This window comes from Paramisgurnus dabryanus, chromosome 3 (genome assembly GCF_030506205.2).
Source record: "Paramisgurnus dabryanus chromosome 3, PD_genome_1.1, whole genome shotgun sequence".
In the NCBI taxonomy this organism is placed as follows: Eukaryota; Metazoa; Chordata; class Actinopteri; order Cypriniformes; family Cobitidae; genus Paramisgurnus; species Paramisgurnus dabryanus.
Genome location: NC_133339.1, coordinates 36442468 through 36468765, shown reverse-complemented (window position 1 = coordinate 36468765; position 26298 = coordinate 36442468). Strand labels below are relative to the sequence as shown.

At 38.0% G+C, this 26298-nt stretch overlaps 1 protein-coding gene across 1 annotated transcript in view; it reads left to right on the top strand.

Moving 5' to 3' along the window:
• Nucleotides 1-25761, top strand: part of hs3st4 (heparan sulfate (glucosamine) 3-O-sulfotransferase 4) — a 121292-nt gene extending 95531 nt beyond the window's left edge. Inside the window, exon 2 of the mRNA XM_065257044.2 lies at nt 23157-25761. Within this exon, the coding sequence (XP_065113116.1) occupies nt 23157-23811 (655 nt within the window). The 3' untranslated portion in view covers nt 23812-25761. The remainder of the gene's footprint in view (nt 1-23156) is intronic.
• The last annotated feature ends 537 nt before the right edge of the window (nt 25762-26298 follow it).

Below are 26298 nucleotides of genomic sequence, written 5' to 3'. Positions count from 1 at the left end.
GAATTTTGACGGAAGAGGTCGAACACTTGATGGCGTGCGGTGGGTGGAGCTGAAGAGTTACGAGTATGCGCAGTTTTGAATACTACTTTTGGATTCACAGCGGACAGAGATGGAAAATCAAACTTTAAAAAACTATATATTTTTTAAATAGCCTTAAATTATACATATGATCCAGAATCAGATACTGAGTCAGTAATGGACGAACAGGAACAACAGAAGCAACAATTACAGCAGGACGTCTCGGGTAATTAATCCTTGTTTGTTTATCCGCTATTTTAATCAAAAAAGCTACGTAATCCGTTTTTTTGTGCATTTGCCCATTTTAAAAGGTGTTAATGTTGTAAATGGAATACAATGCCAACTGAGGGGGAAAATGTTTGCTGTTGTTCGTGATGTTTACATTACATGCACTTATGCGCGATTGCAAACAAAACACGTGAGATTTTGATTTACTTACGCCTGTGGTTGTAACTACTAAACGGGTCTTTAAAGTTTTGACCGCTCCAACAGTTGTAAACAAGTGGAAATCCAGCGTCAAACTGAGCTTTGTTTGTAAAGCAGTGCTCTCCGAAATGCAGCCAGGGAACCAACTCATTCGCAATTACGTTGCTGTCCGGGAAAAACTGTTGTCTTAAGACAGGGAAAGCTCAATAAGATGTTCTTCTTCTTACATCCAAAAACACACTTCTTTTGTCAAACTATCGTGCTAAAACTAAGTTGTTGCGTTCTGTGCATTGATAGCTTACCGGTGACTTCTACTCGACGGTTAGGGTGGCCATTCGTGCCAGTTCCGCCGGACACGTCCCGAACATGTTTTCGGGTTCGTTCTCCAGAAGTTGCGTTGCTCGACCGCATACGTCATCGAGGTTCTCACATTTCAGATAAAATACATTAGAAAATACATACAATCATTGTAGTTTCATTCTTACCTTGAAATGTAACGGTTGCTTTTCTGAAATTAAACCCAAAATATTAAACCTTGATGACACATGCGGTCGAGCAACGCGACTTCCGGAGAACGAACCCGAAAACATGTTCAGGACGTGTCCCGCGGAACTGGCACGAATGGCCACCCTATCGACGGTGCAATGCTAATGCGCGTTCTCGCTCTCACTTGATGTGCAGGGCAGGCGGATACCCCCATTCGAAAAAAAACTTTCCAAAACTTGTAGGAAAAATGAGGTGTGAGTTTGGCTCAGAAATACTCTGTTACAAGCTCAACTGCTTTTTGACACTTTGCTTATGTTTAGCATGAGGACTACAACTCTTAAACTGTGTTAATAAGGCAGAATGCATGAAATAGCATTAAACCTCCCCTTTAAAGGCAGGATGCATTCTTTTTAAAAAACACTTTGTAAAAGAGAATCGGGCTGAGTACCAAAACACACTCGTAGCCAATCAGCAGTAAGGGCCGTGTGTGGGGCGGGTCTATCAAAAGAAGGTCCAGATTCTATTGGGGTAGGGGCGTGTTTGTTTAGGTGATTTCAAATGTCAACATTGACTTTCAGAGATTGTGCACCCTGCCTTTAACCTAAACATTTTTAACTTCAAACATTAGTTGATGCCCATTAACTAAATGAGAAGATAATAATCATCTACTGTATCACTTATATTAACTAACAATAACAAAGATGACTCATTCTCCTTATACCTTGATATCATCAATTGGTCTATGCAGAGCTGCATGAAGTCGACAACAGGAGATTGCAATAGAGTGCTTAGAATTTATAAAAATGTCACTGGGCAACTGGTGATGGGCATTGCTTCAAATAATCGCCAGGGCCGGTTTTCACTTGTATTTGGCACTTGGCAAGTGTTAATCTGCATTATATGTCAAGTTCAGTTTATTTGATAACATAGATTCTTCCTATTTACTTATATTTATACAGTAGTCATTGCAATATATTTGAATAGAAAGTGAAACTTTTAGACAGTGTTGTATCACTCTTATGAGGGTTAAATGAAAGCTGCTTATTGTGGTACTATGGTACATTTCTCTTTCAAGCAGAAATAAACAGCTTTATATTCAGTGTACTGATAATTTAGTGGCATTGTAAAACTTTATCAATGGAGAACATTTCTTTTTAAAGGCTTTTCTTTATACAGTACTGAATAGTCTAAGCAATTTTGTGTTTGAGAACTGGGCATGTCTCCTCCCCACATGGAGACTGAAAGTTCAATGATGGGACTTCAGTAATGCAACTCCCTGTGATCGCAAAAGCACTCACAGATCTAATAATGTGTGATATTAATATACATTTTACAAATTGCACATTTTCATCCATTAAAAGACTGTGAAGATGACTTTAATCTGTGTTAAATCATCAACCTTTTTCCTTCTCATCATTTTAAATTGTTTCTTTGGAATAACATCTGTTTAGGATTCCTCTCGGTACGTGAGACACAGACAGAGCCGCATTGCAGTGTGTTGTGTCAAATTACAAGATTTAATTGACTTCTAACAAAATGGCAGTGAGTAATCAAAAGCTCATTTATAGGATCTAAAATCGTAAACAATGTAATCTTCACAAGTCCAATCACAAATCACACACATTTAGGAAATTGCTAGACTATTTTACCCGTATAGATCAGTGGTAGAGCGTTGCTTTAGCGGCTCAAAAGGTCATGTTCAAACCCAGGGAACACATATACTGATTTATACGCTTTGGATAAAAGCATCTGTTAAATCCATAAATGTAAAGCCACTTCAAGTGCATTTAAAGTATGTATTTAATCAGTACTGTACATGCATTCCAGTGGAATCAGTCCCACAACCTTTACATACCCCATTTTAGTCCAGTGCACATAGGTCTTTTACAGGCTTGACTCGTTTTGCTTGACCAGCTTGCATTCAAATTAATTTGAAATTAAAAGTACTAAAATTCTTTAACAGGCAGATGTGCATTATGAGATAAGATTTCATCAAGACATGAGTGTTAGCAGGGATCGTGGTGTCTCTTACAAAGTATTTTTATCTGGGTGGCAATGACACGGTGTGTGTAATGTCTGGTGCTCAACAGAGTCATAAAAGTTACCCTCATATAAGGCAGTTTTCAAGATTTGTGTGAGTTTCCATATGCATTCAGAAGTAGCAGTGGGGGTTTATCCACCGATGTCTTGTAAGTCTGTTTATAGCAGTGATTATAGCAGCATGGGGAGAAAGCCCTTGTGGGCTGATGACAGTCATATTTGCACTTCTAATATAGGGTGTAAGACATTCTGTTGACCTAAACGTAATCTCATAATTTCAAAGTGCCTGAAAACATTGTTTATCTCTAACCAGCAGCCACAGAACATTACGTGTTTGGATTATATATATGAATTTACTTAAACCTGCAAAAATGAGTAGAATATAGGAAAATCGTGAACATATAGGCTTCACCGAAAAAAATTATTCATTCAAGTTACTCTATTTTTTAAGGTAAGTGGTTGCAATCAATTGATTTAAGATACATAAAAAACCCTTTTGTGCAACTTACCTTTTTGTAAAATTTAATGAATCATTTTTTTTCAGTGTTGTCACTACCAAGTTTAAATGAAGCTTTGCGTATTATATTTTTTTAAAATAGACTTTTCCTTGACCACCATAATCATGCACAATCTTTTATGAGAGTTTAATAGATCCTGCATCCATTGATCCCCATATTCCGCTTAATTTCACACAAGCAAAGCACACAAACACAATTCAGCTAAAATTACCAAAAACTATATATAAGTTAAACATATAATAAGATTTACTCAACTCCAATGGCACATTGTTGAATAGTCATAACAGTAAACATACTAACTGCATTTACTCAAAACTGAAGGCTCAGTCCTGAATAAAACAAAGCCAGTGGCACATTTTGATAATTTCAGAAAATTATCCCTTGCTTTTAGTCATGGTTTGTTCTCATTTCTTCCCTCTTATGTCAAATATTTGACATCAAATGCACACATGAGATTCCTTTCATGAATAATTCTGAATGAAGCTAAATATGCTACTTGCGCTGTTGCAATATTGGAATAATAAATGCCATGGTACCTTTGTTGGTTGTGGGTAACAGTTTTGTACACATTGTAGTGTGAATTTTGCCTTTGTATATTGGGTCTAATTCTTTTTCTTTCTCTCTCTCTCTCTCTCTCTCTGTATTGCCCCCCTGTTTACATGTGTGAGGTGATAATAGCAAAGTTGCTTGAAAGTATAATTTTTCATCTTCCTCTGCCTGCTGCCTAAATTAAGCTTTTTCAAGGTTGGATGTGCAGCTGGGGGATCGAAGGACAGGATCTTCCATCAGAGACTAGAGATCTCAGTCTGGAGTATCTTATTTCCAGTTTGAAAATATTGCGTGCTATTGGAGCCCTGCTTCATTTAGACCCCTAGGGCTGTGGTTTAGGCCCACTCTTTGTCCCACATCATCGTCTCAAGTTGATCTCATTGTTTAATCAGTGACTTCACAGTGATAAGAATAGGTTGTTATGAATTAAAAATTATAATGTGACTGGTTTCACTTGCTCGGATTTAAAAATAATTGTCAAACGTTATGCCAAAAAGTTGTGCTTTGAGCATATTTGCTGCTTTGCGTTGCCCCCGGACTAATTTAGAAATGGGTTACTCTCAGACTGTCGCCAGATAAACAACATTTGGGTCTTAACCTTAAGTTCATGGCCATTTTTCATAAGTACAGCCACATTTATTTATTTATTACATGAGAACAATGAATGTGATTCAGTGCAAGATATGGTCCTTGTTCGAAAAGAAGCTCGAAGCAGAAAATAATCTTTGAGATCATCGCAAGGTTTTAATATTCAGGTTTACGTTATCCATAAACATTGACACATCCTGGTTAAAATCTTCCTTTTGGCAGCACAGATTACACCAGTTAATCTGTATAGCTCATAAAACGTTATCCCGCATTTGCAACGTGCGATTCTCGTATAATGTGAAACTACCTCCGATGAGGAGATTACAGACATGTGCAGTGGTTTACTGGAAGTGCTTAAACAAGCTGTTCATTGGCCCAAGGCTTTCTGAGAGCTGTGTTGAGATCCATCCAAGGATTAGACAGATATATCTCGACCCATCTCTCGAATTGCAAGCCAGTGAACTGTTCAATGACTTGGGACAGTCATTTCACAGTTGGCATGTTTTGTGTCGCTCTCTCTGAAGATAAAGAATGATTTTTCCCGTTTATTGAGCCGACACAGCTTGCTGCTATGAGATATTATGCAAGAATTTGACAAGGGAGTCGCCGAGTGAAACCGGCAGGCAATAGCAGTGCAACATTCCACAGAACGGACACGCATGTGACGTAGTCGAATTAAATTGTACCTCTAACCCTTTGATCCAGAGCATCATCAAATATACATTAATACAGAGACTGAAAACAATATTAGACTGACGTAGCTTGTGCAGGATGAGTAAAAATGGAGAAGGAAGATCGGTCCGGTTATTGATGACTGATGCTGGCTGAAAACATTTCATTTTGGACTCGTGTTTTGTTGTTCGTCCCCATAATTCTCGGTAGAATATCTGTCGGTTTGCTAATATATTTATTGGTAAAATCTGTTACAAGCTGGCATATATAGGCCTATCAAGACAACAAGATTATTGGGCAGCACATTTACAGCTGGTTTACATCTTATTTTAATTTGTTCACTGATAATGCTGAATAAACAAAACCTGTGTGCCCTGTTTATTGCATCGTTGATAGGTAAAAAAAAAAATGAAGATTGGAGCTTCTTGTCACACAGAGAAATCTCGAAAACTACAAAGATTTGTGTCCAAAGTCCAATTATCCAATTACAAGATAATGTGTGTTGTTTGTGGCTGTGGTTTTTGTGTTGGTTCAACCTAAATATTTGTAATTTATCTTTTCTAAAATGATCATGTTTAAACTGTTACTCTTGGTTAAACAAATCATAAATCATGCTATTTTAACAAATGATCAGTTGTTAATTTTTACCATAAAGCTGAACTGTATAGGCCAAGGTTTATTGTCCGATTCATGTTTTTATATTTCCTTTGGTGTGTAAGTGTGTATTAGTACATGTTAACGATATGCAAAAGGTACAAACCCCAAAGTAAATGATGATGCGAGTTATCGTCTCCAACGTAAATCTCTTTTCTTGGACTACAACAAACACACGGATTGTAGGCAACATTTTACTTCCTGGGATTGGTGATGTAGACGAAACCGACATTATCTCCAGTTAGCATTGCATTGTGAGCGAATCTTTCAAACATGGTATGGAGCATCACATTTCCGGCTGACATCAGAGGTATTCAGACCAATTACAATGTACAGATTAGCTGGCCAATCACAGACACTGCGCTTTTCAGATCGATAAGTTTTGTACAAAATCAGTGCGTTTGAGAAAAACAGTATTACTGGAGCAACACAAATGTACAGTATGTGGAAAAAAATTTGTTTTTTTACTAATAAACCACAGGTACACATTGTATTATACCTAGATTCTGATTGGCCAGTCACGAGATTTGCAGGTTTGTTATCTCTGGGCAACCTGGATGCTGCAAATCATTTAGATAGCTACAGTTTAATATTACACAAAAATGATGTCTTTTAAAACATATATGACATTATATTTACAAATGATTAAACCAAATAGCATGTTTTATCTTAAAACCGAAAGTAAACGGGTTTTCTCGCGGAAGGTCTGTTCATTAAAAATAAGTTTATTAAATATTTCAAATCAATATTTAACGTTCCTTACGTTACTTATGAGGTAAATAGCCATAAAACAAGCAAGATAATGTACAGGCAACCGGTTGTTATCGCAATATAAACCCCTTCAGTGTGATACAACACCCTTCACTTGTGTCCTGATTACAATGTAAGGGCTTATTTCTGAGATAACAACCAGCTGCCTATACATTATTCCTTACATAAAGGACACTGTAGTATCCAACAAGTCTGAACAAGTCTTCCTTTTTCTGAGAAAAAATGGAGTAAAAATTGATTAAATATGTCAACAGAGGAAAAAAACTGCACCCATAGAGCAATTTCATTAGGTCTTTTAAATTTACATCGTGTTTAATAGTTGGTAAAGGCACCAGTACATCTTCCAGAGCAGCCATTACTGCTAAAACACTGCAACTCCCATGCAGACAGAGATAAATGACGGACATTTGGCCAGCAGGAAATAAACAGAAGTTCCTCTCCATATGTTGCTGCGGGCCATTGACGGATGTGTTGTTTCAGTGTATCGTTGAGTGTGTTTTACACTTATGTAAGTGTCTCATCTGCCAGACAACAGCAAACGCTGTAATTACCCAGAAAATCGCTTTTGCACCTGCAACTCTTGAAAAGAAGACGCACCACCGGCTCACTTTGTTGCATCGGGTACTGATGCAATGCAACCTGCTTGCATATGTTTTGACGTCCTGCATTTGTCCAGCAGATTTTTTTTGCGCCAGTAAAAGCACAATTCGGATTACCAAATGTTTCCGTAATAGTCCAGCTTAGCTTTTAATGGAGCAGCTTAGTTCTCCAGTACGTGATTAGAGCGTCGTGAGCAGGCTCTTTCCATGAGGCCAGATGTTCACCAATAAACACCGCCATGTGATCATGTCTCCATGAAAGCTAATGCTGTTCCAGGATGCCTTTTAATGACCCGCATTATTTTGGTCTTAAAATAAAGACGTGTACACTGGTAAGGAGCTCCTTAATTAGAAAAGGTTCATCTTAACGTGATCTGCTGTGGCTATGCAATTTTTGAGTAAAGAATATTAAGTTAAAATGCACTTTTTTTTGCTTACCTCAACAATAAGTGCTCATCCCCCCTCCCTTTTAAAACTGTTGTGCAAAGCTTTTGTTAATGAAGAAAATGCAGGTGGTCAGGTTATTTTAAAAATCCCTTGAAGTTAAAGGAAAGTAACACTTCTGTGATTTGTGCTCACGACTGTCTTGGTTAAACTACACAGTGAAGACGTTCTCTTGAAGTTGCAGTACGCCGGAGATAAAGGAACAGTGACATTTAAGAGTTGAATGACAACTGCATGCACATTAGCTCTAAGCGTTGGTGGCTTCTACTCTAATATTTTTTGCCCTTAAAACATATCAAAGGTCAATGCACTAGTACGGGAGCTTGGGAACGTACACAGTGCTTTGATGGATTAGTGGAGTCTGAGAACAGTTTTCCGTCTTCGTTCTGTTCTCCTTTGTAACGCTTCATGTAAGGATTATACTAACACTCTGCTTCACTTCTGTGATCTGTATAGAGAGTATGACTGTCTTCAAATGAATTATGACTTCATTGCTATGAACTTAATAGAATAGTGCTTGCCTCATTTCAGGTTGGCTAAACTCCCTGAATCTGAATTTTAAAACCTTTGAATGTTTACACAGTGACAAAGGAAAACCTATACCTTTAGAAGCATGGTGAGAAACACATGGTAATGAGCTAAGAGAAAACGTTGAATGTGTTTACATTAAATTTATTTATTACAATTATTTTTAGAAAAATAGTAGGAGAGTGAAGAAGAGGTACTTTAAAGTTGCAATGAATTTGAAATGAAAAACTGCGATTTGTTCTGGAAGTTTAAGGTATTTTGGGTGGTATTATACTTATCTGTGAGCTTTATTGTTATTATTTTTTTATTATTATTAATGTGCCCTCATATCTTAAATCAAAAACGCAAATCTCCTTCTCTCCTCAAAATTTTTTTTCTTTACTTCCGGTACACTCTCAGAAATAAAGGGACGAAACTGTACCCTTTCAAAAAGTACAGCTTTGCACTTAAGGATTTAATTTTAGTACCTCAGAAGTACATTCTGGGACCAAAGAGAGCTTATTAGTACCCCAAAAATACATATTAGTATCTCAAAGGTACACATTGGTACTTAATGTTTACATATCTGTACCTAATGGTCCATACAATTTCCTTCTTAAAGGGTGCTGCCCCACTTACAGCTAGGGTACATATTTTGACTTTTTTCTAACAATGTAGGTTCTAAAGGTACGGTAATCTACCCAAAATTGTATTCTGTTTTGTATTCCTGTAAAGGTACCAAAAGGAAACTTAAGGTACAGTGACTGAAAAGGTACAGTTTTGTACCTTTATTTCTGACAGTGTATGATAGGTGGGTGGGGCCCAGAAAAAGATTTGCAGCGATTTGCAAATAGCAAAATGAACCAACTTCAAATGGTCCTATCAATTTTCGACGGATGAATTCAAGTCCAGTCCTGCTTTTTTCCATTTAAGAAGCCATTTCACTCTGATACACGTCACCATGGGGAAAATAGACAATTTGCTACTTCCTTTTCATGGCGACTTTAAAGGTGCAGTTTGTAGATTTTAGTGGCATCTGGCGGTGAGGTTGGGAATTGCAACCAACAGCTGAGTCCACTCTTATGGTGCGTTCACACCAGACACATGTACATGTGATTTACATGTTAAGTCAATGCAAAGACGTGAATAGGCATCTTGCGGCGCGATGCGCACGGAAGGTGAGTTGAAAAATCTGAGCCGCGTTAACCAATAAGGAGCTTGCTCTAGCAGTGACGTGATTACAGGAAGCATGCGGAGGCAGAAAAACAAAACAACAATGGAGGACAATCACCGTCGCTACACGAGAAATCTTCGTATTTTTACAGGAATTAAAGGGGCCATGGAATGAAAATCTGACTTTTTCCATGTTTAAGTGCTATAATCGGGTTTCCATCAACCTAGACAATGTGAAAAAGATCAACCCAGTAACTTAGTTTTGGTAAATCATTCTCTGCAAGCATGTGAAAAAATAGGTCGTTGAAATTTGGCTCTCCTTATGATGTCATAAGGAGCTCTTATTATAATAATACCACCCCTTAATCTGCACTATCCAACCACAGCACTGCCATATAGTGCAGAGAGAAAGAGAGAGAAAGAGAAAATAATTCACAGCACAATTGAATTTCAATCGCAACAAACCACCATCATTGTGATCAGTGTTAGCACTTCATCCGCTCATTGGCATTTTAAAAAACACACACAAAACGGCACATTTTTTAACACACATACAAAGTGGCAATTTTAACCTGTTATAATAAATTATTTATATGGTATTTTGAGCTAAAAATTCACATGTGTGCTCTGGGGACCCAAAATATTTATTTGACATTTTAAAAAAGTCTTGTGACATGGCCCTTTAAAAGGATCTTGTTTGGAAGAAAGTGAGTGAGGAGGTCGAACAATCTGGTAAGCTTACTCAATTTGAGCTATATAAGCCCCTCCCATGATGCGAATTTACACATGAATGTCTCGAATGACGTGTGAATGAAGTGAGTAAACTCAAAAATGTTCAAGCGTGCAATTACACGGGAATAGCGCGTTTTTTCCACCTCTTCCGCGTCTGGTGTGAACGCACACCAGTTATAGTCAAGTTACAGTCCCTTTCGAAAAGCATAGAGAACCTACAGCAGCCTTCACATGACAAACATGTCGATGTCTGGGAAAACGTAGTGGTGAAACGCACTCCGTAAGAGCAGTTTGTCCATTTAGGGCTCCTGTAGATAAACGGCGGCACAAAATGGTGACTTCCATGTAAGGGGACCCATAGTGTATGTAGATAAAATGTCTCATTCTAACATAACGGTTTATTATGTAAGGTCTTTATACACCACTGAAAACATAGTTATGTATATTATAAAACATTTCTGTCAATAGATCATCCTAAAATGTACGCACTGCACCTTTAAGTACACCCGGAACATCATTCCATCCAAAATAACACACAAACTACCACCAAAGAGCAGAAGATGCCGAATGTGACAGAATATTTGATATTATTCCATTAATGACTGCATCAGTGAATTCTGAATCGCCCACCCATCGTGAATATTTGATTCCACTGAGCCTAAAATCTCTCAAGGCAAGTAATATAGCGAGTCCAAAGCTAGGAAATTGAGGAAATACATCACATTTGACTATCTGAGAGAGAAATGTTCGGTAGCATGTGATGTTAGACCAGTAAACCGTCATTCACAAAATGAGTAGAGCCATTGCTGGTCCCAAATGCTGGTTTGCACAAAGCTATTATAAGTGCGCGCCATGGACAAATGGGGTCCAGGGCTGCTGACTGAAGCAAATATGAGACTCAGTGGAGTGGCTGCCGACTAACAGCACTTTAAAAGTACTGCTTCAGTGTACTTTTGGACTTCAGTGAACCAGATAAACAAAAGCATAAGACAGGGTACTTAGGTCTTATTTTGTTAGTTGAGGCAGAATACTTTCTTTTTTATTTATAGGCTTCTTGTCTTACAGTACATAGGCAATGATTCAGTAGCAGGACATGACGCAAGCTGGACTTGAACCTGTGACTTGGTCAGACATCGCCAACAGGGTTTGATGTTGCACCATAGTTGTTACATTTCTATTTTACCACTGCTAGTGAATACATGACAAGAAACAATAGAAAAAATGGAAAATTATCAATAGATGCAAACATATCTGACTTTACAGTACAAAGGAGACATCATCATATTTACTTTAAAACTTTTCAAAATCCTAAAACTGTATTAATTTCTAGGGTATGTTTTGAAGCTCTCATTATCAGACTTACAAACCCCATAGCGTATCTCAAACATCATTACGTATTATTGTGGATGAACATGTGGATGAAACTACATGGCGGATTCATGGTACATTTAATCTCTGATGTCAGTCTGTTACCGTGGATGTGAGCCATATGGGCAGCTCTGGTTTTAATGTCTAGGTCTATGCGGTTATCTTAGCACTAATGGATGTCTGTAACTCCTGTCAGTCATCGAGTGGGAAAGCTGTGCTTTTATCATTCATGGGCAGCAGTGCAATTTCACCTCGTACCTGGATGAGTGCTCATCGCTGTTTCTCTTCGGCAATAAAATCTATCACATCCAATCTGTCATATTAATCAGTTCTGCTTAACTGAACCATATCAGCTAGATTTTCTGAATAGAAATTATAGTCTTTACCTTCGTTGTACCCGGTGGTCACATGCACCTTGCACCTTGCGTTTGTCGATGACAATGAATTTTAATTGTATCTTGACATTGAAAGGCTAAAGATTGACTGATCAGACGCTTGTACTGTATGTAGTTGTTCTGTAGCATGGAGCCGAATATGCAATGCTGTCTCATGGCAATTCGTACACGTTTTACGAAATGGCATATTCGTATTAATTAGTACGACTTTATTCGTAATGACCCCTGTGATGTTGAATTAGGGGTGGAGTTTCGTAACTGTTTTCGTAAAATATGTACGAGGTCTCATGAGACCAGGCTGGAATATGACATCAACGTTTTTGGTACACCAATTACGGCCACTGTGGAGAAATTGCTTGAGTGTAGCCTGAAGCGCTCCGGTCGCCCCGCTGAAAAGAACGTAAACCAGTTCGGAAAAGTAACCGCATTCGTGTTTGCAGGTTTCTAGAGCCATCCAGTTCGTTTGAATGATAAAACGGCAAGGCGAAATTCTCTTCTCCCCCTCTCCCCTCAGGAATGAATTCATAAATAGAGGCTGACGCTCGGAGGTGTGGTGCCTTCCCCTGCAATTTCTCGTTAAAATGATGTTGTGATAGAAAACAAGCTAATTTACAAGGTGATATACGGGTGGTTTCACAGAGCAATTATCAGCTTTATGGTGATATTCCAAGGATCCATAAAGCCTTTCCTTTGCTTCGGTTCATCATGCTCAGCATGTCCAAGAGGCTCATAAACATTGCTTCAGATCTAAGTGCAGCAGTCTGGCAGGGCGGATGGTGACGCGCTGTGCTGTTTCTCAGTTGGACGTAGAACGGCCTTCTGGGAAAAGCGGGAGGAGTGAAGAGAAAAGGTTTTTGATCAAGACCAGCTGTCAGTTCTCGCCTAAGCGGTTTCACCGAGGCAAACATTTCTGCTGGAAAATTTGTTGTTGTTTAATTACTCCTCACCTTTCTTCGTACTGCCTATAAACTCGATAGCTCTCTTAGCACAAAATTAGTCAGGCAGGTGAAAGCCAAGCCGAAACGGAGGAAAAACTGTTTTGGGAACTGTGTAGGTGTTTCATCCTGTCAAGACTCTTGGCATTGTTTTCAGAAAATCATATTCTATTCAGCCCAGAAGATTTAGCGAAAAATTACAATGCATCACCATTATGACTGATACGCTAAACGTAACTAATCGCAATATAACCGTAGTGTGACCCATATAATGCAGTATTGCCAGGTCCCTGCAGATTTTCACCTCTAGTTGACAATGCTTCATCATTTGGTTTATTGGCTTGTTTTTTTGGGGAGAGATTTGATCTTATAATGACTCCTGCTCGACTCTTTGCCCTTTTCAAAACCCTGTTTTCAAAGGAAGAAATATGTTAATTCTGCATTTACCTTCCTTTGATATGCATTCACACTTACATTTAGGTGTTCAGCCTAGGTGTTTAGACACTTTTATTGAATGTGACTTACATAAATGAGAAATGATATGGAATTAATGCACTGTATGTGCACAAATGTCATGTTTAGTTACATCATCATAGATTTAAGTGGAGATTTGGGAATGTGACCTTATCAAAAAGACTGAAAAATTCTTAACAATATTTCTAGCCATCACAAAATGTATATTGAAGTACAATAGTTGCATTGTGTGTTTGTGGGTAATTTTCTCATTTACAAAGTAAAAGCGATTTATTTCTCCTTTATTTGCCTTTAACGCCCTAGGGTCAGACTATTTTGGGACACTGGGTGAGGTTCTGATAACACAGTCTCACCCCATGGCGTCAATATTTGACGACACTTGACCATGCGTCATTTTTTGACGAACTGGGGACTTCAATACTATTACGTCCGTTGCATTCTCTTTCCTATTTTCTTACCATTTTCGCGTCGGTTTAGGGTTAGATTACGCAAAATTAAACAGTGTACGCAAAATTAAACAGTTGTCACCTGGTAGTGGGGTTAGAGTTAGGTACGCGAAATTAAACAGTTGTCACCTGGCGTTGGGGTTAGAGTTAGGTTTGGGTAGGGATGTCATTATGTAAATCTAACCCTAAACCGACGCGAAAATGGTAAGAAAATAGGAAAGAGAATGCAACGGACTTAATAGTATTGAAGTCCCCAGTTCGTCAAAAAATGACGCGAAAGGTATACCCTCCGCGTCAACATATTGACGCATGGTCAAGTGTCGTCAAATATTGACGCCATGGGGTGAGACTGGGTTGGTTCTGACATGCTTTTACATTTGGGTTTTTTTTCGGTTGCTTTAAACATATTAATGGTTAATATCACATAACACTGTATTCAGCACAAACTGTGCTAAAATAATATGTGAGTAACATGTGTGTACATGTTTGTATTTTTAAGTAAATTATGTGTATGCATGGTTAATAAAAAAGTTGATGAAAAAAGGCCAAGAAACACACTACTAAACATTACTGGAGTTGGGAATTTGCTACAAATAGATATTTTATTGTATAAAGGCAATATGCAAGGAAGGGTCAATAGTCATGAATATTAATGTGATTCACACCTGAGGAGATAAAACCCACCCCCCAATGCCTCAATGAGTTGTGCTAGAATAAATCTGAGCAGACCCAAAGAGGAAATGTTTTGCTTGTAGTGTAATAACAAAGTAGTGTACAATAAAATCAAAATATATATAATAAGTATCAAATGTTCATTTTTGTACACATGCATTTTAGCAGACAACTTTGTGCAAAACAGCCTAATCACACGGTAATTTGTATGTATTTTACAAGTTGGCTAATTCATATGAATTCGTAAAAAAAGAGAATTGTACAAAAGAACAATATTAAAACCCCACCACTAACCACGATGCCACAGGGGTGACAGCATTTCGTAAAAAAAATTATGAATGTGGTCGTACAAATTAATACAAATTAGCCACCTCGTAAAATATAAAAATTATGAATTTTAAATATAAAATGCTTAAATTCCACACATAGAAGTCAATTTTTCTGTGATCACTTTAGTTCAGGACTGTAAGAGTACAATGCTCATCAAATTTATCGGAGTTTATCAGGTGTATAGAGGATTTTTCATGTGTGCCTTGCAACCAGAGAGTGGCTTAGAAGATGCATTTAGAGATAAATATACATAATACTTCTGTCAAATAATACCTCTGCATCATACATTATCTGTCTCCCATCTCTTATTTCACAGCAAGTGGCAATTAGAATGCTTTTAACTTCAAACTACAAAGAGACAATATATTTTTGCCCTCGGAAAGCGGCGTTCACCAAAAAATGATATATATTAGACTGCTATTTGCTTTACTTAACTGTGCCCACCTGCCATTTCACGGCATGTCAGTTGAATGTAAAAAGCTGCCCAGCGTAACCTTCAGCTTCCTTTTAGTTTATTAATCTGGAAATAAAAAATAAAACCACATTGCATAAAACAGCCCACGAAGCTGCGCTGGAATTTATCTTGTTTAAGTCGAGCTGTCCTAACCATGTTTATCCAAGCGTTATGCAAGCATGACAAGGTCTGTAGACAAATAGCTCTGGTATATTATGCCATTTGTTCACTAAGGTAAACAGCAGATGGTGAGGGATGCCTTTTTAGCCCCGCACGCTGTATTTACCTGCCTACCTGAATGACCCGTGTCATGATGCACTGCTCACACAGGCATAAGCAATTGTTAACCATTTGTTTCTGTGTATCACCGTTCCAGCCGAGCGCGAGGCCAGGCGAGTCATCCGTGGCGCGTAGGAAAATTAGCTTGTTTATCTGCATTCTGCCTTTCTTTCCACCTCTTTCTCCCTTTGACATTTTAAATGTACACCATCCATGACTGATCCGCTCACAACTGAAATGAGTTCGACCTCAATCACAAATGAAGGTATCGCGCCTTCGTAATCTCCATATTTTCGCAATTACACATATAATGAGTTGCGCCAGGCTTGATGAGGACAATGGCCGGTTATGTGCTCGTCTTAAATGAAGAAGGTTACCTTGAGCATCACTCATCTGTCGTGTTGACTGAACGTTTCGTCCGGACAAGCATGACATGTTATTATTAAACATCTAGGCCTCCTGCTCATACCACGGATGTGATTTACATACCGTAGGTGAATCCAAGGTGATTCATTATGGGATGTTTCAAGTTTAGTTCCCTTCTTCTCTTTTTTTTATGTTTTATTTAATTCGACTCGTGAGCAAACAAAGCAGCGCTGAAAGTTTTGCGTGCTTTATGGTGGACTTTAAATAGCCAGCTCCTGAAGACCTTGAGAGGGGAAATCTTTAGCTGTTCATTACCACACTGAGGAAGTGGAGAACATTGATGGAATGTAATGAAAACTAATACTCTTTCTAGTCACTGTGCTATCTACAGATGTGTTTTATATCCCATTACTGCTCTAGAAGAGGCCACGGCTCTATAGCATGTTGAGCAAAGCATAATCCATTGGGAAATTACCCATCAGAAGTGCAATACTGTTACCGAAATGAAATTACAGAGGCACTTGTGAGCGAGCGCGTGCATGCGTGTGCTGAGGGGCATGGAGGATATATGTACTCCATTTGATGTGTTGCACGAGGAGAATTGAAATCTGGCTTGGAGAAGTGCTCATTTACGATGTGTCCAACATGGTGTGATTGATTAGCTCGGGGCATCGCCATTTTTGTATGACAGTGATAGCTGTCATGTCTGATGAAATTTGGTATATTGAAAGACATAAAATTGCAGTCAGCAGTTATGTAACTTATACTATGAAATGGTTAGTTCCAGTCCTTGATTCTTGATGATTTACAATGAAACACAACTAGTGGATGACCCCAGCACCCAAAATCACTGCACTGCATTGCACATTACTGGTCACAGTCAATCCGGGATTTTTTCTAGTGTAACAAAGCTTTTAGTGATTTTACCAGTTACATTGATACCTACTGTATTTTTGTGTGGTAACCATTTTATGAAGCAATAAGGTACTTGAGGCTGTTGTTGGGTTGTTTCAACGCATGGTTGAGTAAAATATGGACAACGTTTGTTTAAATGACCTTAGAAAATGAAACAACTCAGCATTTCTAGCGTGTTCCTCAATATTTTTTAGACAAATGGTATGTCTGTTCCACTGCTTGACATAAAGTTGAGAGAGTGAAATTGCTTTTCAAACAGTGTTCCAATTGCTTCCCTGGTTTGCTGTTGGTTGAAGAAAAAAGCAGAAACATCATTAAATATCAAAGTTTACAATGTCTTTACAAATTGTTTTCAATGCCTTACTAAAACACAATAGTTTCCCCATGGTGGCTGGTCATCCAGCTTTGGGCTGCATGATTCTTGCTAAAATATGAATCATGATTTTTCTCAATGGGAAATGAGATCATAATTCAGATTTTTTCAACAAAACATTTACTGCACTCATGTGAAACAATGTGCTACACAGGACTTAAGACCTCTTAAGATGAGTAACTTCATGGGCTCTATTTTAACGATCTAAGCGCATTGTCTAAAGCGCACAGCGCAACGTCTAAATGGGCGTGTCCGAATCCACTTTTGCTAATTTAACGACGGGAAAAATGGTTTGTGCGCCGAGCGCATGGTCGAAAGGGTTGGTCCTTCTTTTTAAATGATTAATGGGAGTATTTTGGGCGTAGCGTGCATTAAACCAATGAGAGTCTCACCCTCATCCCCTTTAAAAGCCAGTTGCGCTGGCGCTATGTCTAATATCTATTTAGATGACGGACTTTGTAAACCGAAAAAACTAAGCGGAGTAAGAAGATCCCCAGTTTAGGATTAATGTTAAATAATTGTGTTCTTTTTCACGTGCATTGAAATTGTTATTTTTTATTAAAACCTTTAAAACCCGTTTTATTTTAGTCATGGAAGTAAAAAAGCAGGTTTTTAATTGCTTTAAATGTATGGCTATCCAATATCATCAAAAAAATAAATAAAAAAATAACAAGTATGTAGGAAAAGGTTTGTACTTTAAAAATACTTTATTTGTATCAAACAGGAGATAAAGTATTTACAAACGGCCTCATTTATGTCCAAGAGACTCAATAATAATCTTTTACATTCAATCCTTTAATCTTTCATATTTAAAAGCATTTTTGTGCTGCTGCCATTCATGTATGTGATAAGCAAACCCGCGTTGTCGTCCCGTATGTCCCGTTTATAGGTGTATATTACTAATGCGCTCTTTAAATAACAAAAAACATATTGCGTCATTGACTTTAGACTTTAGATCAGGTTTTTGTTGGTCAATGGCGTAGTCTATTTAAGTTGCCTCAAAATAGCAACGCGCCAACAATGCGCTTGCACACACTTTGTTTTTAGACCAGAACGCCCATGGGCGCAAAAGGGGGCGCAAATGCATTTGCTATTTAAACAACGTGGCGCTAAACGTGAAAATGATAATTGCACAGAAACTAGCAAAAGACACTTGCGTCGCGCATTGCGCTGCATTGCGCCGGGTGTAAGATAGAGCCCAAAGTGTGTTAGCTGTTAAACATATACAATAGAAAGTTGACATTTACTATTTCCCACTATTGACGAGTTATCTCGTCAATTAAAGGAAAACATTTGCATAATAGAATGTGTTTCTAAAGAATTTTTATGTTAATCTGCAATACCGCGATTATCCACAATTTATGAAAAAACTGAAGCCTGCTTTTCACTAATTTTAAACTCTATGTATGTTTTGATAATCATTCTCAATCTGATCTTTAACAAAATTCCTTCACAAAAATGTAATTATTTCAGCTTTTTCTTTTTTTAATACCCATATTTAAGAGTTATCCACAAGTTTCCGGGGGGGCGTTACTGTAAAAAAGAAAGTGGGTGAAACTTCCGGTGAGGCGGTGGAAGAAGTATATCAAATGGTATTAAAGTATTTAAAGTTGCAAACCTTTATGAGAGATGTCATTACTGAGCTCAGGGACATCATGTGCTGTTCATGGTTGTACATATAACCGGAATAAACTAAGTCAGTGGCTTAAACGTGAGTGTTTTGAACATAAGCCTAAAACTGAATCGGAGTGTTCCTGCCAATGACTGTACAGTTTCAATCACCTCCCAAAGGACGATCGACGAATCAAAAGAATATGGCTGAAGAACTTAATCTTAAAAAAACACCCCCAAACACTTGTTTGTGTGCTCGTTTCACTTTGTGGATAAGAAGCCAAACCCGTACCCAACTATCTACTGCGGAGGGAACTGTTATTTCACCCTTTTTTATTTCGTTGAGGTTGTGTTCCCACGTCGTTAGACGTTAGCAAGTTTGGATCGCTATATATTTAGACTGTCAACTAATAAATGAATGAGTGTCACGTCCCGCTATGCGTCCCGCTTGTTTACTTCGAACAGGAAGACGCGCCCACTTTTGACATTGGAAACTTGTTGATAAGCAGAGGAAAAATATAGATAGGATTAAACTTTTTTTTCCAATTTTGTTTGTTTGTTTATTGTTTGCTTTAGAGCAGAGGGTCTGTTCTTTCATTTGATATATTTGTATGTTTATATATTTTTAGAAAAATTTTTCTGGAAGGCATTTTGTGAAACTTTTGTGAAAATCACAGAAAAATGCTGGCGGGCATCTTTTCAAAAAGTTTCTGGCGGGAAATTAGTTAATAAATAAAAATAATTTAAATAAATAGCACCTGCGCTTTTTGTACACTCAAACTAGCCAACCTTAAAACTTAAAAAACCCAAAAACCTTTAAAGTTGCCATGAAATGGAAGAAGCGATTGCCTAACGTACAGTATATCCAAGTGCTGGATTTGAATTTGTCCATCAAGATCTGACTGGATCGTTTGAATTTGGATCGTGTTGCTAATTGCTAATCGCAGTGAGCTTCTCCTGGATCCCGCCCACCTGCCACACCATATGTCCGGATGTAAAGAGAGATCGTTTTAAGGGGAGGAGATTAGCATTTTTTTATTATAGACGGCACATGAATTTAAAAAAATTATGATAATGAAGCTCCCAGATGCCATTTGTAAAAAATACCATAATATTCCAAAACAAATGAGTTTTTCATTTTATTTTCTTGGCAAATTTAAAACACTAAACAATCAACATTTTGAGGTTTCAGGGACCAATGCAGGCATGTTACAATGTTCCCCCATGCTAAAAACCCTTTCTGATGGGGAACTTGTGGCAGTGTACAGGGGTCGTTTCTCAAACAGAAGGATTCAGCGGAGGTCGCATTTCTAAGCTGCATACATCATCAAGACTGTATTATTTCAGAACATTAACAATTATAAAGTTGACTATTATTCTTAGGATATGTAATGCTAAGATAACTTTATCAGGCTTGATGACGTAAGCAGCCTGTATATGTGACCTCCGGAGGCTGCAACCTTCCTATTGAGAAACGTCCAGGTATTGCTTTTTTCAGAACCAATATTCTTGCATTGTCACTCTCTCCGTCGTCACCAGGATTTACCGCAGTTACTCAGTTACTCTCAGTTACTCAGTTACAGTGGTCAGTTACTCTCCCTTTTGTGTGAAAAGTGCCGCTCCAAATCCACCAAGTAAAACCCAATTTGTGTTTAGGTCAACTCGTTCACTGAAAATAATCGATTCAAAAGAACGATTCGTTCATAAACAGAATCGTGCAGCGATCATATTGATCAATCAGAATCAAGGACTGGAACTGTTTTAAGTGAAATGAAGTGCAGATTTATGTGTGAATTTTTAAAACCATAGCCCACAGTAAATTTGTAAATGTATTAAAATATTTTCTTTTCATTAGATATGCAGTAGCAGGATAAGATGATTTATGACACAGATTTACAGTATGTCATTCCGGTGATGATAAAAGACAAAATTAGTGAACATACAGTAAAAGTGTAGTTGATCTTCTGTGAAATCTTTTTCAGTTAAAGTCTGGAACCTCCTCATCAAACATTACTGCTATATTCATCAGTAACAAAAATCCTCAGGGTCCCACTTGTGAATATGTGAGAGATATTTCAGTGTTACCAAGGTTAGCTTTGAGAACCTGAGCTCTTGCATCATGCCTGTTGTTGTTGGTGATAATAATAAAGAACAGCAGGTGGTTAGTAAAAAGTAATAGACATTATTAATGATCTTAGTGTTAGATAGAATTTGAGGCTTTTTAAAACAAATGCAAGTACTTCACAAACTCATTATTTAATGTGTCTGGTGTGTGCTTTGTGTTTCAACCCGTTTCAAAAAGGATTTCTTTCTTTAGTGTATGCGAGTGCTCTGGAAAAGGTCAAACACAAAGCAGAAGCAGGAAAAAACTTATATATTAAACAAGTGCGGGGCAATTTGACAGGTTTGTGTTAAAGTTGAAAACATGCTCTTTAACCATAGTCACCTAGAGCAAGACTTTAGCCAATAAATATTTAATTTGGGTTAAATCGCTAAACAAAAGTGTATATTTTGGGTGGTTCAGAGCGAGGCTGCAAAGAAAAAGATTAGACTAGATAAATGTTTTGTCTTTGTAGTAGTTGTTACCAAAGTCACTTTAGGGAAGTCACGCCATTAGGTGGCCATGATGCAACGCTTTCATGGCAGTTGTTTCAGTCATGCAAAACTAAAGAACATTCTCGATTCAACAACTCCGTAATGAGATAAGATATGAAAATGTAATGAATACGACATACAGTATTAGCCTGGTATAACCAGACTCTCGTACATTCATTTCATTTGTACAGAGAGTCTGGCCACGCTCCATAGCAAAGCGTTACTTCCGTTAAGGAGGGTCCATTGTTGAAGTTTAAAACTATTGGATCTGCCCAGAGTCACTCAGGATCTGCCAAAGCCAATCGCTAACATGTGGTCGTGACGTATATCATGCACCGAAACCGTCCGGAAACAACAAGTCAGAATAATCAGACAAACAAAAGTTAGCAAACCTGGTTCTTGCTCCGGCTTTATCTTCTGTATATTCGGCAGCTTTGCAACAACGGACCGAATAGCTTTTCTCACGTCTTTCTCCGCTGCCATTACTGAACTACAACTCAAACTGATGCACGACCTCAACGTCATCGTTCTTAGCCACCCCCATCTGTTCGCTGATTGGTCCTGCAGATTTTTGCAGGAGAAAACGAAACTCTATAGAGAAATCCCAGACGTACTGCTAAAGCGAAATGAAAAATAAGCGGAAGCACGTATAGGAGGGCGGAGCCAGGCTAATACAGTATGTCCCCAAGACCTCCTTCTTTCATTTGGTATGAGATTTATACCATTGTATGGTGGTCAGTTAAACAGTGCAACAAGTGTGACAACTTACCCCGCTCTCCCCTATACAGTACCTGTATGCAAAATTTTGCCATTGCATGAAATCAAAGTATTTAACAGAGCGTTACATTAAATTTGGTATGAGATGTTGTGCTTTCGAACATATTAAAAGGTTATGTATTGTCTCATTTACATAGAACTAATTATAGAATGAATCATTGAATTAATTATGTAGTCATCAATTTAGGTCAAATTCTTGTTGTGAGATTTAATGAGTGATCATACCGCAAAGATCAGAATGAATAGATCATGGAGCAACACAGAGCTTGCTAAATATTCATTTGTTTTGCCCTCCCGAGGCATGAATCACGTTGAAATATGAACTCTGAATGAAAAATATTTATTTCAATTCCTTAAGAAATTATGAATGACTCCTTCCTACGGTACCGCAGTGAATCATCTACCAGAAAAGTTGAACATTTTACTATATGTGCTGACAAACGTTGAGTAATCACTCAAAGCATGAACATTCCTCATGACAGAAATGTCATAATGAATATGTTTTCTTTCCAGACAGGACGCTTTAACATGAAATTACAAAATGGTCAGGCTGTATGTCCCTGCCAGAGAGATAGTAGATGCTTTTGTGAAGGAACAACAGAGTACAAAGTAAAGCACACAGACTAATGTATGACACAACAATACCTCGGGCTAAGCAGTATTAATGATATGCAATGAACTCATTATTAAAATTCAGAAACATCGCCAGAAGTAACACAGATGGAGTCAATTAAGCAATGAACATGCTTGTACACCATCGTTTCATCTTCGTTCTTTTATCTTTTATATGTTACTCCTTGGGTGTACTGTAATTAGTACGCTCTTTATGGCTAGCGATGATAACCACTAGTTTCATGTGCCATTTTACTTCTTAATAGTTGTTTTAATTTCGCCATTACCCTGTCCTTGGGTATTCTATTTGATAAAAATGTGTGTCATGTTAAGTGATTCGCACTAATTTGCTTCTCTCGCTTTTGGTTGTTTTACAGGGAGCTGATGCCTTCCACGCTAGAAGGACAGATCACAATGGAAAAGACGCCCAGCTACTTCGTGACAAACAGCGCTCCGAAGCGAATCCACTCGATGGCGAGGGACATTAAGTTAATCATAGTCGTGCGCAATCCGGTGACCAGAGCTATTTCAGACTATACTCAGACACTATCTAAGAGGCCAGAGATTCCTACTTTCGAAGTCCTGGCTTTCAAGAATCGAACGCTGGGATTGATTGACGCATCCTGGAGCGCGTTGAGAATAGGGATCTACGCGCTTCACCTGGAGAGCTGGATGCAGTATTTTCCTCTCTCGCAGATGCACTTTGTCAGCGGAGAGAGGCTTATCGTTGATCCAGCGGGCGAGATGGCAAAGGTGCAGGATTTCCTGGGACTCAAGCGCATTGTTACCGACAAACATTTCTATTTTAATAAAACCAAGGGATTTCCTTGCCTAAAGAAGCCGGAGGACAGCAGCACCCCACGGTGCCTCGGCAAATCCAAGGGCAGAACTCACCCCAAAATAGACCCCGATGTCATTCGCAGACTGCACAAATTCTACAAGCCCTTTAATATGATGTTTTACCAAATGACCGGGCAAAACTTTCAATGGGAGCTGGAGGAGAACGGCACCTGGCCTGGTTCTCGATACTAACAGACCGCTGCTCCCCGCACCACCAGCCTTCTCATTTTATTCGAAACATGCTTCAACATGTCAATCAATCATGGCTGTCTTTGCAAAACTGTGTGTACTCATAGCAAGAGTAATAATCTGCTCTGTCAACCCCCGATACCAATGGTGTTCATGATGGCAAACGTTATTGTATATATATTATCATAAATATATTTATATTTGTGAAGAGAAGAGGATTTTATTGGTTTTGTTTCGGAAAGAGTTGCCATACGAATCACGTCTTCTGAGATGATGCATGCGATGAGTTAAGTGTCCTTACGCACCGTCACCCCGAGGGTTTCATTTCTTAATCTTTTCCCCTCTCTCTCTCTCTCTCGCTCTATATCTCTCTCGCACACCAGCAGTAAGTGCAGTGCAATTGACTCGGATGACCAAGGCCATTTGTGGATTCTAAAGGCTGTACAACTACAATCAAATGTAGAAATTATTGGGAATATTTCACATGTTTTACACTGTATGTGAGAGCTTTAGTTCATGGCTTATATCGTTGGGTTAAATTAATCCTGGAAATGTTTAGATTTGACCCAACAATTTTTAACCCAGCATTTTGGGTTGAAACAATTCGGCATAGGTTAAATAACAACCCAAGGGCCTTTTTTACCCAATACTGGGTTGAAAATAATCTAGCATTTACACATAGGTGTACAGTAAATGTTACTGTATGCGAATGGTTCAGCAATCGAAAAAACACATTCTCAAATGGATTTCAGTTTAGTATTCTTCGAATTTTGACACTGTGGAACGCTCCGTATCATAAATCACTTTGTGAACGATGTTTTTATCACGAGCAGCCTTTTCTTCTCAAGATTAATCCCGTTTCTTATGTGAGATGATCGCATCCATTATAACACTCAAGGCTTATTCTAAAAACTCCAAAACACTGCACATATGATTCATCCCAGGGTTTAACCGTCACATTGTTTTCAGATGCAGTTGATACAGAAACACGATAATGAGTCTAACAGCAATGCTGCTGGAGTGATCAGCAGGGAGTTACCAAACATCTGCTGTAACAAAGTCTTTTGTCATTACAGACAAATACCACATAAAAGAGGTGCCTGTGAAAATCATAAATAAAGTGAGGACATACGTGATGGACATATCAGATTCATACATTCTCAAAAAAAAAAAAAAAAAGGTACAAAGGTTGTAATTGGGAGGTGGGACCTTTTCAAAAAGTACACTTTTGTACCTAAAAGGTGCATACTGGTACCTCAAAGGTACATATTTATACCAAAATGGTACATATTAGGACCTTTTAAAAAGGTACTGTCCCAGTGACAACTTTTGCATCTTTATTTCCGAGAGTGTACTTTTAAATGATTAATTTGACATATGTGTGGTATCACTGTAATGATTTTAGATGCTTTTGTTTTTCACCAAAAAGCCATATTGTTTTTATTAAGCATATCATGTGGTTCAAATGTCGTTCAATGTAAATCTATTGTCTCAGTCCTGACCATTCATAAACTGAACGAATCTTTGATGGTGTTACTACTGCATGACCTCTTCATGCCAAAACCGCTCTAAAATACCAGTGTATTTGCTTTTATTTATTTATTTATTTTTAACCAAGTTAATTTAACTGTGTTATGTTATCTTTTTAATGAAACCATATGAGTCTCTGCTGAATAGAGCGTTACATGAACAGCAAGCCATGATTAAATACAACAGGTTGGATAATTTTAAGAAAACGGTAATTACATTTGTGCCATGACATTTAAAATAAACCCGCAGAATATTAAACCGAGATAAGGTGGATTGGCCTTTCCTTTATAATTTATTTTCTAATATTATTTGGTATAAACATGCAGGCCACAATGAACTTAATTATGTTAGATAAACAGAATAACTGTATTGGCATTAAGTAACATTAACAAGAATTAATACATGATGAAAAGCTATAATGTTCATTGTTTGATCATGTTAATATATATATATTGCTTAATTTATATGGAAATTTAAAACGTATCATTAAACAAGCAGCAGTGAATTTAATTTCTGTATTCTGCACTGTAACAAAAATGTTACAAAATTGTACCTCTGTCGCTGGGGTGGTAGGTTCATTTTTTGTACCTTTTGTGGTACAATATTATACCCTAAGGACCTATTGTGTACACACATAAAAAATGCTGGGTTGTTTTTAACCCAGTGCTGGGTCACTATTGGACAGAACACACTGCCAACTGCTGGGTTGTTTTAACCCAATTGCTGGGTTATTGTCAATCAACCATGTTGAAACAACCAAGCAGTTGGGTTAAAATAACCCAGCAGTTGGGTCATTTTAACCTGGCAGTGTGTTCTGTCCAATAGTGACCCAGCTCTGGGTTAAAAACAACCCAGCATTTTTAGAGTGCAATTTTGTACCAATTAAATTTTAGAAGTACAAAACGGTTAATTGTACCTTTAAAGTTACACAATAGATTGTTATGGCACAGTAATGCACCC